The sequence below is a fragment of the Chionomys nivalis genome, chromosome X, assembly GCF_950005125.1.
Source record: "Chionomys nivalis chromosome X, mChiNiv1.1, whole genome shotgun sequence".
In the NCBI taxonomy this organism is placed as follows: Eukaryota; Metazoa; Chordata; class Mammalia; order Rodentia; family Cricetidae; genus Chionomys; species Chionomys nivalis.
The window spans coordinates 79,754,732-79,769,255 of NC_080112.1; the positions used below are offsets into that span (position 1 = coordinate 79,754,732).

Consider the following 14,524-nt stretch of genomic DNA (forward strand, 5'->3'; position numbering starts at 1 on the left):
AATTCACGCTATGACTGCGTACATAAAACCTGCCCTAGATAAAGACAGACAAAATTCCAGAATGGATAGAGAAAATACCTGTGGATTCATATTCCTATATGAGGAATTATTGAGTTGTTGTTGGCTGCTTTGTGTGAGTAAGTTGGTTTTCTACAGGAATGTGTTTCCTGAGAAACTGCCCATTCTTCAGTAGGTGACTCTACATCTATTCAATACAGGTAACAATAAGTGGTTTATCTCACTAAGTAGACACAAAAGTCATAGAGTTAGGACTTAGAAGCAGTAGAGATATTTGGAAGGAATTGTAAGAGAAAGTAGGAGTGAATTTGATAAAATAACATCACATTTGATTTATAAATTAAACACGAAGGATAAAAGATTTCATAATTGCCTTTATTTATAGAAAAATGACAAAACAGAAGGAACATTACCAAACACTTTTTTTTTTTTTTTTTGGTTTTTCGAGACAGGGTTTCTCTGTGGTTTTGGAGCCTGTCCTGGAACTAGCTCTGTAGACCAGGCTGGTCTCGAACTCACAGAGATCCACCTGCCTCTGCCTCCCAAGTGCTGGGATTAAAGGCGTGTGCCACCACCGCCCGGCACCAAACACTTTTTATGAGGCTACAATTACCATTGTACCAAAACCACAAGAAGACTCAACCAAGAAAGAGAATTACAGACCAATCTCCCTACGAATATATATGTAAAAATACTAAATAAATTACCGGCAAACTGAATCCAAGAACACATAAAACAAGGCATCCACAATAATCAGGTTTACTTCATCTTAGCGATGCAGGTATAGTTTAATATATAAAAATCTATGAATGTAATCCACCATATAAGTAAACTGAAAGAAAAAAAAAACATATGATCATCTCATTAGATGCTAAAAGGCATTCAATAAAATCCAACACCCCTTCATGATAAACGCCTTATAGAGATCAGGGATACAAGGACCATACCTAAACATAATAAAAGCAATGTACAGCAAGCCAGCAGCCAACACCAAATTAAATGGAGAGAAAGTCAAAGCAATTCCACTAAAATCAGGAACAAGACAAGGCTGATCACTCTCTCCATATCTACTCAACATAGTTTTTGAAGATCTGGCTAAAGCAATAACACAACAAAGAAAGCTCAAGGGATTCAAATTAGAAAAGGAGAGTTCAAACTTCTGCTATTTGCAGATGATGATAGTATACATAAGTCACGACAAAAACTCTACCAGGGAATTCCTACAGCTAATAAATACCTTTAGTTGTAGTGGTGAGGCAAACAGGCCTGCTTTTTGTCCTGCCCGGCTCTTGCACAAGGCTGAGGCTGCGGCTAAGTGAGGGCTAGTGCCAAGCCTAGCTGGCGGCAGACAGGCGGGGTGGGGGGGGAAGGAGGTGTCCTAAAACCAAATGTTTGGGTGCTAGATGAAGGCATAATTCACAAACAATCCCACACCAGTTTGGAATTATGATTAACAGAATGGTTATTTATTTAAGGGGGAAAAACTTACAGATCACCGTCCCGGAACACATTCCTCTGCACAATCACGAAGGGAGCCTAGTCTCCGGAAGTGGAGCCAAAATCCGGAGAGCAAGTGGAGGGCAGTTGCTGCTTTTTTAAAGAGAGAGAGACCACGCCCCAATGGGCTGGTATCTCAGCAGCTATTGGCTAATGGAGTGGAAGGAGCTCCCACAACACCTCCTCCTTTTGTTTAAGTAAGAGAGTTCTAAACCTACTATGAAATTATATACAGTAAGTACAAATATCCTATTCTAACTAGCTTAAGTCTTGTATAATAAATAACTTGGCTAAGTCATGAGAGGAAAGTAACTACATTTATATAGTCTTCAACGCCATCAAAGATCTGAGAAGGGAAATAGTGTTACCTGAGTAATTAGGAACTGCAATTAAACAACTTCCAAAACATGCAACAAATTACAGAAACAACTAGTTACCTGAGCAACCACCCATAGTCACGTTTGCAGCATTGAAGCAACCAACTTTGGCTAAGGCCCAAATTAGCCAGGCGGCCGGGAGCTGGGTGGCAGGAAGGCAGCCCGCTGCTCTTATCACTACATTTAGTAATGTGGCAGGATACAGGATCAACTAAAAAAAATTTAGTAGCCTTCCTATATACAAATGATAAAGAATCTGAGAAAGAAGTCAGAGAAACATCACCCTTCACAATAGCCACATATAACATAAAATATCTTGGGGAAACACTAACCAAAGAAGCAAAAGACCTGTTTGACAAGAACGTTAAGTCTTTGAGAAAGAAATTAGAGAAGAAACCAGAAAATGAAAAGATCTTCCAGGTTCTTGGATAGGTAGTATCAACATAATAAAAATGGCAATCCTAACTAAAGCAATCCATAGATTCATGCAGTTCCCATCAAAATCCCAACCCAATTCTTCACAGAGCTCAAAAGAATAATAATCAACTTCATATGGAAAGCAAAAAGCCCAGAATAGCCAAAATAATCCTGTACAATAAAGAAACTTCCAGAGACATTGCCATCCCTGCCATCAAACTCTATTATAGAGTTACAGTAATGAAAATATCTTGGTATTGGCATGAAAACAGACAGCTTGACAAATGGAATAAAGTTTCAAGACCTGGACATTAATCCACATACCTATGAACACCTGATTATTGACAAAGAAGCTAAAATAATACAATGGAAAAAGGAAAGTATTTTCAACAAATGGTGCTGGCATAACTGGATGTCAGCACGTAGAAGAATGCAAATAGACCCATTTCTATCCTCATGCACAAACACATGACCAAATAGATTAAAGACCTTGATATAAATCTAACCATACTGAACCTGATAGAAGAGAAAGTGGGAAGTAGCCTTCAATGTATGGGCACAAGAGACCACTTTCTGAATATAGCTCCAGTAGCACAGACACTGAGAGCAACAATTAATAAATGAGACCTCCTGAAATTGAGAAGCTTCTGTAAAGCAAAGAACACAGTGGATAAGACAAAAAGGCAACCTACTGAATGGGAAAAGATCTTTACCAACCCCACATCAGACAGAGGACTGATCTCCAAAATATATAAAGAACTCAAGAAATTAGACATCAAAATTCCAAATAATCCAATTTTAAAATGTAGTACAGAACTAAACAGAGAATTCTCAACAGGGGATTCTCAAATGGCCAAAAGACACTTAAGGAAATATTCAATATCCTTAGCCATTAGCCATCTTACACTAGTCAGAATGTCTAAAATCAAAAACACCAATCATAGCTTATGCAGAGTAAGGGAGAACCTCCTTCATTGCTGATGGGAATTAAAACTTGTGCAGCCACTCTGGAAATCAGTATGGTGGTTTCTCAGGAAATTGGGAATCAACCTACCTCAGGACCCAGCAATATCTCTCTTGGGAATATACCAAAACGATGCTCAACCATACTAAAAGGACAACTATGTTCATTGTAGCATTATTTGTAATTGTGCAACTATGTTCATAGCAGTATTATTTGTAATAGCCAGAACCTGGAAAAAACCTAGATGCCTTTCATTTGAAGATTGGATAAAGAAAATGTGGTACATTTTCACAATGGAGTACTACTACTGAGAGTAAAAATCAATGACATTTTGAAATTTGCATGCAAATGAATGGAACTAGAATAAAACATCCTGAGCTAGCTAACCCAAACCCAGAAAGATGAACATAGTATAGATGAACATGGTATGTACTCACTCATAAGTGGATACTAGTTATAAAGCAAAGGATGAGTCCTTAGAGAAGCTAAGTGACAAGGTGAACCCTAAGAGAAACATAAATAGATCCACCTGGAAAGTGGGAATATACAAGATTGCCTGACAAAGTTGGGAACATGGGGATGGGGGAAGAAGGGAGTGTGGAAAGGGAAGAAGAGGAGAAAAGGGGAGGGGGTAGGAGAATTTAAGGGAACAGGATAGTTGAGATGGAGGAATGACAGAGATAAGAGCAAGGAAAGAGATATTTTGATTGAGCAATCAATTATTTGATTAGCAAAAAAACCTGACACTAAAATCCCCAGGAATTTACAAGGATAACCTCAACTAAGACCCTAAGCAATAGAAGAGAGAGAGTCCAAACTGACCTTACTCTGTAGTGAGATTGGTGAATAACTTTAATATCACCATAGAACCTTCATTCGGCAACTGACGGAAACAGAGGCAGAGACCTGAAGCGGATCATTGGCCTAAGCTTCCAAAGTCCAGTGGAAGAGTGGAAGGAGTGAGAATATGAGCAAAGAGGTCAAGACTATGATGAGGACACCCACTGAAACAGTTTACCTGAACTAATGTGAACTCACCAACTCCAGCCAGACAGGGATGGAACCAGCATAGGACCAAACTAGACCCTCTGAATGTGGATGACAGTTGTATGGCTGGGGCAGACTGAGGGGCCAATAGCAGTGGCACCAGGATTTATCCCTACTGCTTGAACTGGATTTTTGGAAACTCATTCTCTTTGGATGGATGCATTGCTCAGCCTAGATATAGTAGGGAGGGCCTTGGACCATCCCCAAAGCTATGTGCATGACCATCTCTGAGGAGTGGATGGTGGTGGCGTGGAGAAGAGGTGGAGGGGATGGGAGGAGAGGAATAAGTGGGAACTGGAACTGGTATGTAAAATAAAAAAAGATAGTTTGTTTTTTTAAGAAAAAATAAGATAAAAATTAAAAAAGGAAAAACGACAAAATATTTTTACGCTTTTACATTGATTATGCTTAAATAATTGACACATTCATTTTTCTTCAAAAATCCTTAATATACCAGAAAATAACAACTAGGATATCACTTGCATATTTTTGCTTACTGCTGAAATCAGGCTACTCTCACCTATCCTGTTACTTCCTGTTTTCTTTCTTTTTTTTTTTTTTTTTTTTTTTGGAAAAGAAAGGGTTTATTTCAGCTAATAGTTTTTTAATTTTTCTTTTTATTCTTTTTTAATTAAAATTTCGACCTGCTCCCCGTTTCCCATTTCCCTCCCCTCCTCCCAAATATTGCCCCCTCCCCCCACTCCTCTCCCCCTATCCCCACTCCTCTTCTCCTCCCCCCAAACCATTCCCCCTCCCTCTCGATACTGAAGAGCAGTCCAAATTCCCTGCCCTGCGGGAAGATGAAGGTCTTCTATCTACCTCCAGGAAGGTGAGCTTCTAAACAGGCTAAGCTCCCACAAAGCCAGTTCATGTATTAGGATCAAAACCTCGTGCCATTGTCCTTGGCTTCTCATCAGCCTTCCTTGTCCGCCATGCTCAGAGAGTCCAGTTTCAACCCATGCTTATTCAGTCCCAGACCAGCTGGCCTTGGTGGGCTCCCAATAAATCAGTTCCACTGTCACAGTGTGTGGGTGCACCCCTCGTGGTCCTGATTTCCTTGCTCATGTTCTCCCTCCTTCTGCTCCTCATTTGGACCTTAAGAGCTCAGACCATTGCTCCAAATTGAGTCTCTGTCTCTACCTCGATCCCTCGCCAGATGAAGGTTCTAAGGTGATATGTAAGATATTCATCAGTATAGGATAGGGTCATTTCAGGTTCCCTCTCCTCAGTTGCCCAAGGTACCAGCTGGGGACATCTCCCTGGACACCTGTGAACCCCTCTAGAGTCAAGTCTCTTGCCAACCCTAAGATGGCTCCCTTAGTTAGGATATATACTTCGCTGCTCCCGTATCCACCCTTCCTATATCCCAAACAGCCCAATCCCCCAAGCTCCTCCCATCCTCCCCTTCTCATGTTTCTCATCCCATTTCCCCTTTGCCCCATGCCACCTCACCCGCAAGTTCCCAGTTTTTGCCCTGCAATCTTGTCTACTTCCCCTATCCAGGCGGCTGACTATACGATTTCAGGAAATTTGGGATCAACCTACCCCAAGATCGAGTAATACCACTCTTGGGAATATACCCAAGAGATGCCCTATCATATGACAAAAGTATCTGTTCAACTATGTTCATAGCAGCATTGTTTGTAATAGCCAGAACCTGGAAACAACCTAGATGCCCTTCAATGGAGGAATGGATGAAGAAAGTGTGGAATATATACATATTAGAGTACTACTCAGTGGTAAAAAACAGCGACTTCTCAAATTTTGCGTGCAAATGGATGGAAATAGAAAACAATATCCTGAGTGAGGTATCCCAGACCCAAAAAGAGGAACATGGGATGTACTCACTCATAATCGGTTTCTAGCCATAAATAAAGGACATTGAGCATATAATTTGTGATTCTAGAGAAGCTAAATAAGAAAGTGAACCCAAAGAAAATCGTATAGTCAGCCGCCTGGATAGGGGAAGTAGACAAGATTGCAGGGCAAAAACCTGTTTTCTAATACAGTTCAGGCTGGCAGATTTCTAATTGCAACATTTCTTCCAAATTGAAACCTTTTCTTCAGAAAGGAAAGGGAGTGGCCTTGAACCTCAGGAGGTAAACAAATTTCAAATGACTAGGAACTTGAAATATTCTCCAGTGGTTAAAACAAAAAAGAAGAGGAAGAGGAGGAATAAGGGAAGAGAAAAAGGAAGGGAAGCAAAGGGAAGGAAAAAAGAGTAAGCAGTTGTTGGGAGAGAAGAATTGTTAGCAAAAATGATAAAGTATATATAATTGATAGCAGATAGATAGATAGATAGATAGATAGATAGATAGATAGATAGATACATAAATATGCTCTGATTGAATAACAACTCCAGGATTTAATATAGATTTGAATATAGATTACGTGAAGGTTTCAGAATTTTCTGAAGTCATTACCCATTTTGGAATAGGTGTTTTGGCGATGGAGCTGCTTTTTATTGAGATAGCCATGCTTCTTGTAAGTAACGGCTCACCAATACTCATTTTAGCTACTCCAGTAAAAAAGAAAAAAATCATTGATTGAACTAAGTTGCCCTTGGTACAATACTTACTTTCATCTGTCATGGGAGCTCCCTTTAGGGTGCAAGTAGATTCTTGTTGTGTCTTCCCAAGAAAAGTCTGTTATATAAGAAAAAATGTTTCTTTTACAGGATGTGCTTTGTCTTAGGCAACTCCATTTCACAAGGAGCTTTTAACCCCACTTTAGGAGGGAAAGATGCCCACAGCTCTTGGGTGACTACCAGAAATGCACCATTTCTTAGGTAGCACACACCTAGGCCAGACTGCAAAATTTGTTATTTCTAGGAGTATAAAAGGAGCTGCCTTGTGAGTTTATGAGACTTAATTAAGACATCAGGAACATATGGGTGTATTAAAATCATAGAAGGGAACCATGTCCAAGAACTTATATGACATACTAGACTAAGGAAACTGAAACTTCCCCATCTGAACCCCATACAGTGACAGACAGCTATTATGGTGAGGTGTTTGTGTAAAGCCCCACACAAGCTTATGCCTGATGAGTTTATTTTTTTCCATCAGGAATCAAAAACGACAGCACTGTTCCTGGGACTCTAGCTCAGTTGGGTCCCCAGTCTACTCACCTGTCTGTCCCACATGCCTGTCCACCTGCTTGCTATCAGAACATTAACCAGACCTCCCATTTCCTGCTCCAGACCACTGTTCCCTTTCACCTCACAGCTGGATTCTGAAGTTTTCTCTTCAATTCTGCCTTCAGCTTCCTCCTAGCACTTGTTGGGTTCACAGTCATATTAGCACAGGTTTTGGAAACAACTTGAAGCTCTTTCAGCCTCTATAACTTATATTCATTCTGCTAGTCACAGATACATACACACACACACACACGTTGTAGGAGGGTCTTTTGTTTTGTGTTGATTTCATTGGTTAAATAAAGGAAACTGCCTTGGCCTTTTGATGGGGCAGAAAATTAGGTAGGGAGAGTAGACAGAACAGGATGCTGGGTAGAAGGCAGTGTGGCAGACGTCATGGCTCTCCTCTCAGAACGGACGCCGGTTAGACTCATCCAGGTAAGCCACAATCAAGTGGCAATACAGATTATTAGAAATGGGTTAAATCAATATGTAAGAGCTAGCCAATAAGAGGTTAGAACTAATGGGCCGTGCAGTGTTTAAATGAATACAGTTTCTGTGTTATTATTTCTGGGGCTAAGCTAGCCATGCGGGAGCCAGGTGGGACAAAAAGCAGGCCTGCTCACCTCGTCACTACATATGTATGTATATGTATATATATATATATATATATATATATGTTTACACATATATCTGTATGTAAGTATGTATGCATATAAATAGTCTGTGACACATGACGTGACAATTAATATTAGTTACTTAAGACTGTAATAAAAGAACTTGTACTATCTTTGGCTGCCAACATATATGGATTATATGAAAAATTGCTGTCACCCAAAACACTAAAACTTTTTAACTTTTTGTTATTCAATAAATTATGATAAAGTGGAAATACAAAAAGTGTTCATTTATGTCTTTGGCATTTATAAATTAAGTTAGATTTTAATTTTGAAATAAAATTTAACTCCCCCTCACGCAATTCATAAGGATAATTGCAGTTGTTTGACTCTTCCATTAGCAGATTTACATAGATTAATGATAATGATAAAAAAATGTAAAACTTTACAAATAGTAAAATACTCACATTTAAATTGAATCAATTCTGAAATGTCAAAAACTGTATTGACTGCGTAATATGTTTAAGGGCCACATACAATGTCAACTACATGAAAGCATTTATTTTTACTTTGTTTGTAAATGTATCTACCTTTAACTCTTTAAACTTTGCCATAAAATTTAGACATTATTCAGGTATGTATGTCTGTGTATAGACATACAAGATAGCAAACAATTTAATCAGCTAAAATAGTCATTTATTTGAACAGTGTTGTTATCCAACTCTTCTTTTTGTTTAAATTAAGTCATAAAGTTCTGTTCAGAAAGCTTCAAAACAAGCAGAATAGAAAACAAACAAAAGGGCTGGAGAGATGGCTCAGAGGTTAAGAGCACTGCCTGCTCTTCCAAAGGTCCTGAGTTCAATTCCCAGCAACCACATGGTGGCTCACAACCATCTGTAATGGCATACAGACAGAATATTGTGTACATAATAAATAAATATTTTAAAAAAAGAAAACAAACAAAAATTTTAACTCTATGACGTTTCAGTTCTTTATTTAAAAAATACAAGTTGTGCCTTAACTAATCAAAAGTTTAAAAGGTTTTCAGAAAACAAATACAAACATTTATTTACAAAGAACACAAGTCTGGATGTTCTGATAATTACTGGGATCAGATAAAAACTTAAGAAGACTTTGCTATTGTAAATGTATGAGTTTTCATTTGTTGAATTAGTACAATTAATGTCAGCCTGACAAAATTCTTTAAATAATTAATTAATTCATATAAACTTTTCTAGGATTTTCCTCCAGAAATCTGTGATTCACTCAATTTTGAATTTTGTAATCTTACTGTGGGTCCTATCTTGACTTTTTCCCACTTAACATAGTTGAGTCCTTTTCCTTAAGGAGAACTATCCTATTTATTTTTAAAATGGCACTTTCCTCTTTAGCCTATCTTACCAAAACATTCCATTTCTGTAGTTTTCTTATATCTTTATTTTCTATTTACTATTTAGTTTTAACATGTTTAAATTTATATTTTAAAATAAACCATAAAATTTTCTGAATTTGTACAAAATATTCCCATTTAAATAAAAATCTTTTATAATTTTTAAAAAGATTTCTCACAAAAGCCTGATTTATTTTTTTTATTCTTCACACATAAAATTACACAAGTTAGCCCTGTCCCAGGCCCAGTGGGACTGTGTGAATGCCAAGTACAAACAGAAGAAGCGCAATTACAAGAATTCTGGGGTAGTGGTTCTGGCAGACCTGAAGCTCCACAGGGTCCACTCCTTCCTGGATTACATCATGGGTGGCTGCCAGATCCACTGCACGGTAGCCATCGACTTCACAGCCTCCAACGGTGACCCAAGGAACAGCTGCTCCCTCCACCACATCAACCCTTACCAGCCCAACGAGTACCTGAGAGCCCTAGTGGCAATGGGCGAGGCCTGCCAAGATTACGACAGTGACAAGCGATTTTCTGCTTTGGGATTTGGAGCTCGGATCCCTCCCAAGTATGAGGTGTCCCATGACTTTGCCATCAATTTCAACCCTGAGAACGATGAATGTGAAGGAATCCAGGGCGTGGTCGAGGCCTACCAGAACTGCCTGCCTAAGGTCCAGCTCTATGGCCCCACCAATGTGGCACCCATCATCTCCAAGGTGGCCCGCATGGCAGCAGCTGAAGAGCGCACGGGGGAGGCCTCTCAATACTACATACTGCTGATCCTCATGGACGGTGTGGTAACTGACATGTCAGACACGCGAGAGGACATTGTCCGTGCCTCCCACCTGCCCATGTCCGTCATCATCGTTGGGGTGGGCAACGCAGACTTCACTGATATGCAGATCCTAGACGGGGATGACGGAGTCCTGCGCTCCCCACGCGGTGAGCCTGCACTCCGCGACATCGTTCAGTTCGTGCCCTTCTGTGAGCTCAAGAATGCGTCCCCTGCGGCACTGGCCAAGTGTGTGTTGGCCGAGGTGCCCAAGCAGGTGGTTGAGTACTACAGCCACAAGGAACTGCCTCCACGCAGCCTTGGTGTCCAAACTGGAGGGGCCGGTCCCAGCTCAGCACCATGAGGGTGCCAGGCAAGGGGGCCCTGAGCAACATGTCCATCTGCAGCACCTCCTGAGCCCCCAGAGACCCCTCAGAAATTTCCCGTCTAGCCCAGGCCCCAGCCCTCTACTCCTGTGTTCTTCTGGTCTGGTCGATGGCCCTACTTCCCAAGATGAAGAAATCCTCATGGAGTAACAGAAATCAGCAGTTCCCCTGTGCCTGCGCCTCCCTGCACCCAACAGGCATGGACCAGGGTTTGTTGAGAGAACTGCCCTGACGGCCCAGCTATGGAGGGCATCCCCAGGCAAAGGGGTGGTGGAAATGGAGGTTCGTCATTTGATTCTATGGGGAGAGGCAGCACCCCAACCCTTGAGGACACCTAGGCCTGGGCACCTTGTCCCCATAGATTTCTCTGTCCTGTGTGGTGCCACTCCTATCTGTGTGCATCCCTGAGAGACCCAGGAGCCTACAGGGTCTGCAGGAGGTGGCTTTGGGCGTAATAAAGTTTCCCCTCATCCTCAAAAAAAAAAAAAAAATTACACAAGTTAATGAGAATTGTAAACTTTAGTAATATATTTTAATGACAACACACGAAGAAAGCAACTTTGCAAATTCCCAACTATTTATTTACTCATTAACTGGTTAATAATGATACATTTTACATTAATTCTTTAACATTTGTAATTATCATAATCTATAAACAGTATTAATAAAGTTATTATGAAATGGAGAAAATGACTGTTAATGAATTAAATAGGTTGAATGAGACCATGCAATTGATTATTAAGTAGGTTGGTCAATATTTGGAAATGGTGCACTATACAGTTACAGGGTACTGTGCAGCTGTTGTCGTAGATGGTAAGATGCTTTGAGGAACATCTTTAAAGCTGTGAAAAGGAACAGATAGAAGTGGTAAATTATGTCTCTGAACCCTCAAATCCATCTTCAAACAAATATGTATGTTTATCCCTTTTATTTATCATGCAGTTACTCAAAACGTTTTATTTGAACAATGAATAAGCAGGTATTTAAAACCACTTTTATAGTATGGAGAACATTACAAAGAGTCAGAGTTTTTGGTTTCAGTTTTGTATTCTCCACTTACTAGCTATAATTCTGCCTCTTTAGAACATTAGTAGGAGCATCAAATGAGATGATAAGCATAACAAATACCTTGTGATATATCTCTGGCTGACTCTAAATGTGAGCAGAATAGGTGGCCTCTACGTAATAAGTTGATGATCTTGGTGCTTCTAGTAAGCCTCCTCAACACCATGTAAAATGCCAAGAGTGTGTGAAAGGTCTTTTAGCTTTGGAAGGTGAGTACTTGGGAACCCTAAAGTAAGATAGCTAGCTAGAGTAGGCATATCAACAAGATATGGGTTTGACTGAGAGACCCTGACTCAATGAATAGTGTGGAAGAGAGATATAGGATGATTTCTTGCACTATCCCCAGTTTTACACATATATGCTCACACATGCACCTGTGAACACAGATGTGCTCTCCCCACCTACTCACCCTTCCCCCACACTTCTATTAACCCATAATAGCATAAAATAAAAGATTTTTTTCCTATTAGCCTGCTATCTGAAATGCCTATAACAAAAATTTTAACTGTTACTTACCCTTTGGGGAAAAGGGAATGATTAAAATGCACTGGTCCTAAGGGGTGAATTAAACCAGAACTACCAACTGATGTACTTATATGAAATGATTTATTATATTAACAATTTGTGATCCATATAAAGGAATATGGTCCATGTTGGTGAATATAAATAAAAGATTCGAGACAGAAGAAGAATTCTTTTGATCACTTTTTTGTACTGATTCAGATTCCAAAGTATTTCATTTTTTCATGTATTTAATATTTATAAGTAAACAGAAATGTTGAAATTTAAAAGTCTTGATCCACAAGTGTTGTAGGAACTCATTTTGCCAATAGCCTTGGGGTACCAACCCTAAGGTATGGCATTTTGTTTGCAGATGTGACCACATATTAGAAGAGAGAAGAAGGTCACAGTCTCACTTGGATGGTGAAGACCAGGTCAGGTGGTGTGAAGTAGCATCTGGACAGTCCACAGCTCCCTTTGGCAAAAGGGAAGGACTCTGAAATGGGTTATACATTGTGTTGTACCCATGAGTCCATTCCACACACATTTTGAAGAAACCCCAATGTTTCTTGCAATGGTAGGCAATATGTAAAAAACCACCCAAACCTACACATTTCTACACCAATCATCATCCCAAATGTCTTCCAGTCAATCTGTACATCCAAATGCATCCAGAAACCTACACCTACAAGGCGTTATTAATGTTATATACACTTATTGACCCACCCTTATTTTTTAAATAATTTCTTATGTAAAGCCTTCATTGAAATACTCCCCAAAAGATGTAAGACTAACTTGAGGGGAGGGAGAAAAAGATAATCACTTTAGACATTCAGTTAAAATATAATTTATCTAAATCTTCACATGTTTAATAAAACAAATATCTTCTTCATTTAATACTTAGCTTGTTAACTGTACAGTAAATTGCATTATAGAGAGTACACCTCTATTTTCTTCCTGTATTTTCTTTGAATGGAATTGAGATATAACTGGTTAATTTTAATATAAATAAATGAGGTTGATCCAACTAAGATTAAGGTGACAGAAGATATATGCCATGCAGAACTTAATAGTTTTTAATTTTGCCTTTTTTTTACAAAAAAAAAAAAAGATGCAGTTGAAAGGAGGGACGACCAAAAACAGGTCAAAAAGGACCCATGTTCAATATATAAAAATGTCCCACAATAGATCAACAATGGAAGTAAAAATAAGAGAAAAATAATCTTTCTGGAACATCATTTTTCAATAGCATAGAAACGTCAAGTGCCAGGAAGATTTCTACTCATGGAATCTTAGCATCCAATTTTCCCTCTAGTTCCTTTGTTGAAACAAATGCCTTTCTTTGAAAAGTCTATACTAATGTGAAAATTGACCTGAGACAACCTGGAACTTAGGATCAATTTCTCTTTCATGAGGATGGAACTTGTATGAGAATTCCTATCCTATATTCACATACCATTCCTCGTGAATAGTGACTATGAATCTGGCAAAAATATGTCATATGTCAGACATACAGAAGACATTGGTTGGTATCCATAATGTAATGATTAAGGAAAAGAAAAGAAAAGGAAGAAAAACTGAATTTGGAATAATCTGGAAAACTCTGTCAGCTCCTAAAATAAAAAAAGCAACACCTAAGTATATCTGATAATGTTAAAAAACTAAGATTTTGAAAATTTAGCAGATCAATAAATATTATAAACAAAATATGAGAAATTATTGTTAATGTATAAATTTCTGAATTGCAGTTTGATCATGATTTGCTTTTTGGGTATTAATATAATACTAAATTAAAAATACAGATGTAATTTTTACATAAATATCCAAATATATTTTATAACATTAAATGTATGATATTTAATGCTGCTTGTGCCCCTAAAGATTGAAGGAGAAAGAATATGAAAACACTGCTGCTTAATAAATAATTACAAAGTAATCCACTGGTAGTAAAGAAAAGGCAAGAAAGGTTAAATAAATGAAAATTATTGTACACACAATCTTTTTCACATTAACTTTCTGTACCTAGAGAACACAATTTATGGGTGCTAGATTTGATTTTCTGATCTGGGCATTAAATATTTACTTCTAATTATAGCCTTACGTAAGACACAAACAAAAACTAATTTACATTATTAATGGTGCAAGAAATGTGTTGTTTAGTCTCAAGATTGGTAATAAAAGAAAAAACATGGCACAGATTTACTTTACCCCGTTTTTCCTTTTAAAATCAAGTTAAAATGATAAAAAATTATTTAATTAACTATTTAAGAATTACATGTTTCTGCCAACTAGAAAATAAAGAGGGCATGTTGTCTGAGATAGATCTGGAACTAC

The 14,524-nt window shown here is 38.5% G+C and overlaps 1 protein-coding gene across 1 annotated transcript; it reads left to right on the forward strand.

Moving 5' to 3' along the window:
• Positions 1-7,852: 7,852 nt before the first annotated feature.
• LOC130868499 (copine-7-like) lies at positions 7,853-10,757 on the forward strand. The gene is made up of 2 exons (XM_057760696.1): positions 7,853-7,894; positions 9,691-10,757. Exons 1-2 carry the CDS (start codon positions 7,853-7,855, stop codon positions 10,600-10,602), a joined length of 954 nt encoding a protein of 317 aa, XP_057616679.1. The 3' UTR covers positions 10,603-10,757.
• The last annotated feature ends 3,767 nt before the right edge of the window (positions 10,758-14,524 follow it).

Bases quoted from the DNA above. Each gene is read 5' to 3' on its own strand.
- LOC130868499 (XM_057760696.1), top strand. From the start codon at position 7,853: ATGGCTCTCCTCTCAGAACGGACGCCGGTTAGACTCATCCAG. The intron at 7,895-9,690 runs GTAAGCCACAAT...AAATTACACAAG, and splicing joins CGCCGGTTAGACTCATCCAG to TTAGCCCTGTCCCAGGCCCA.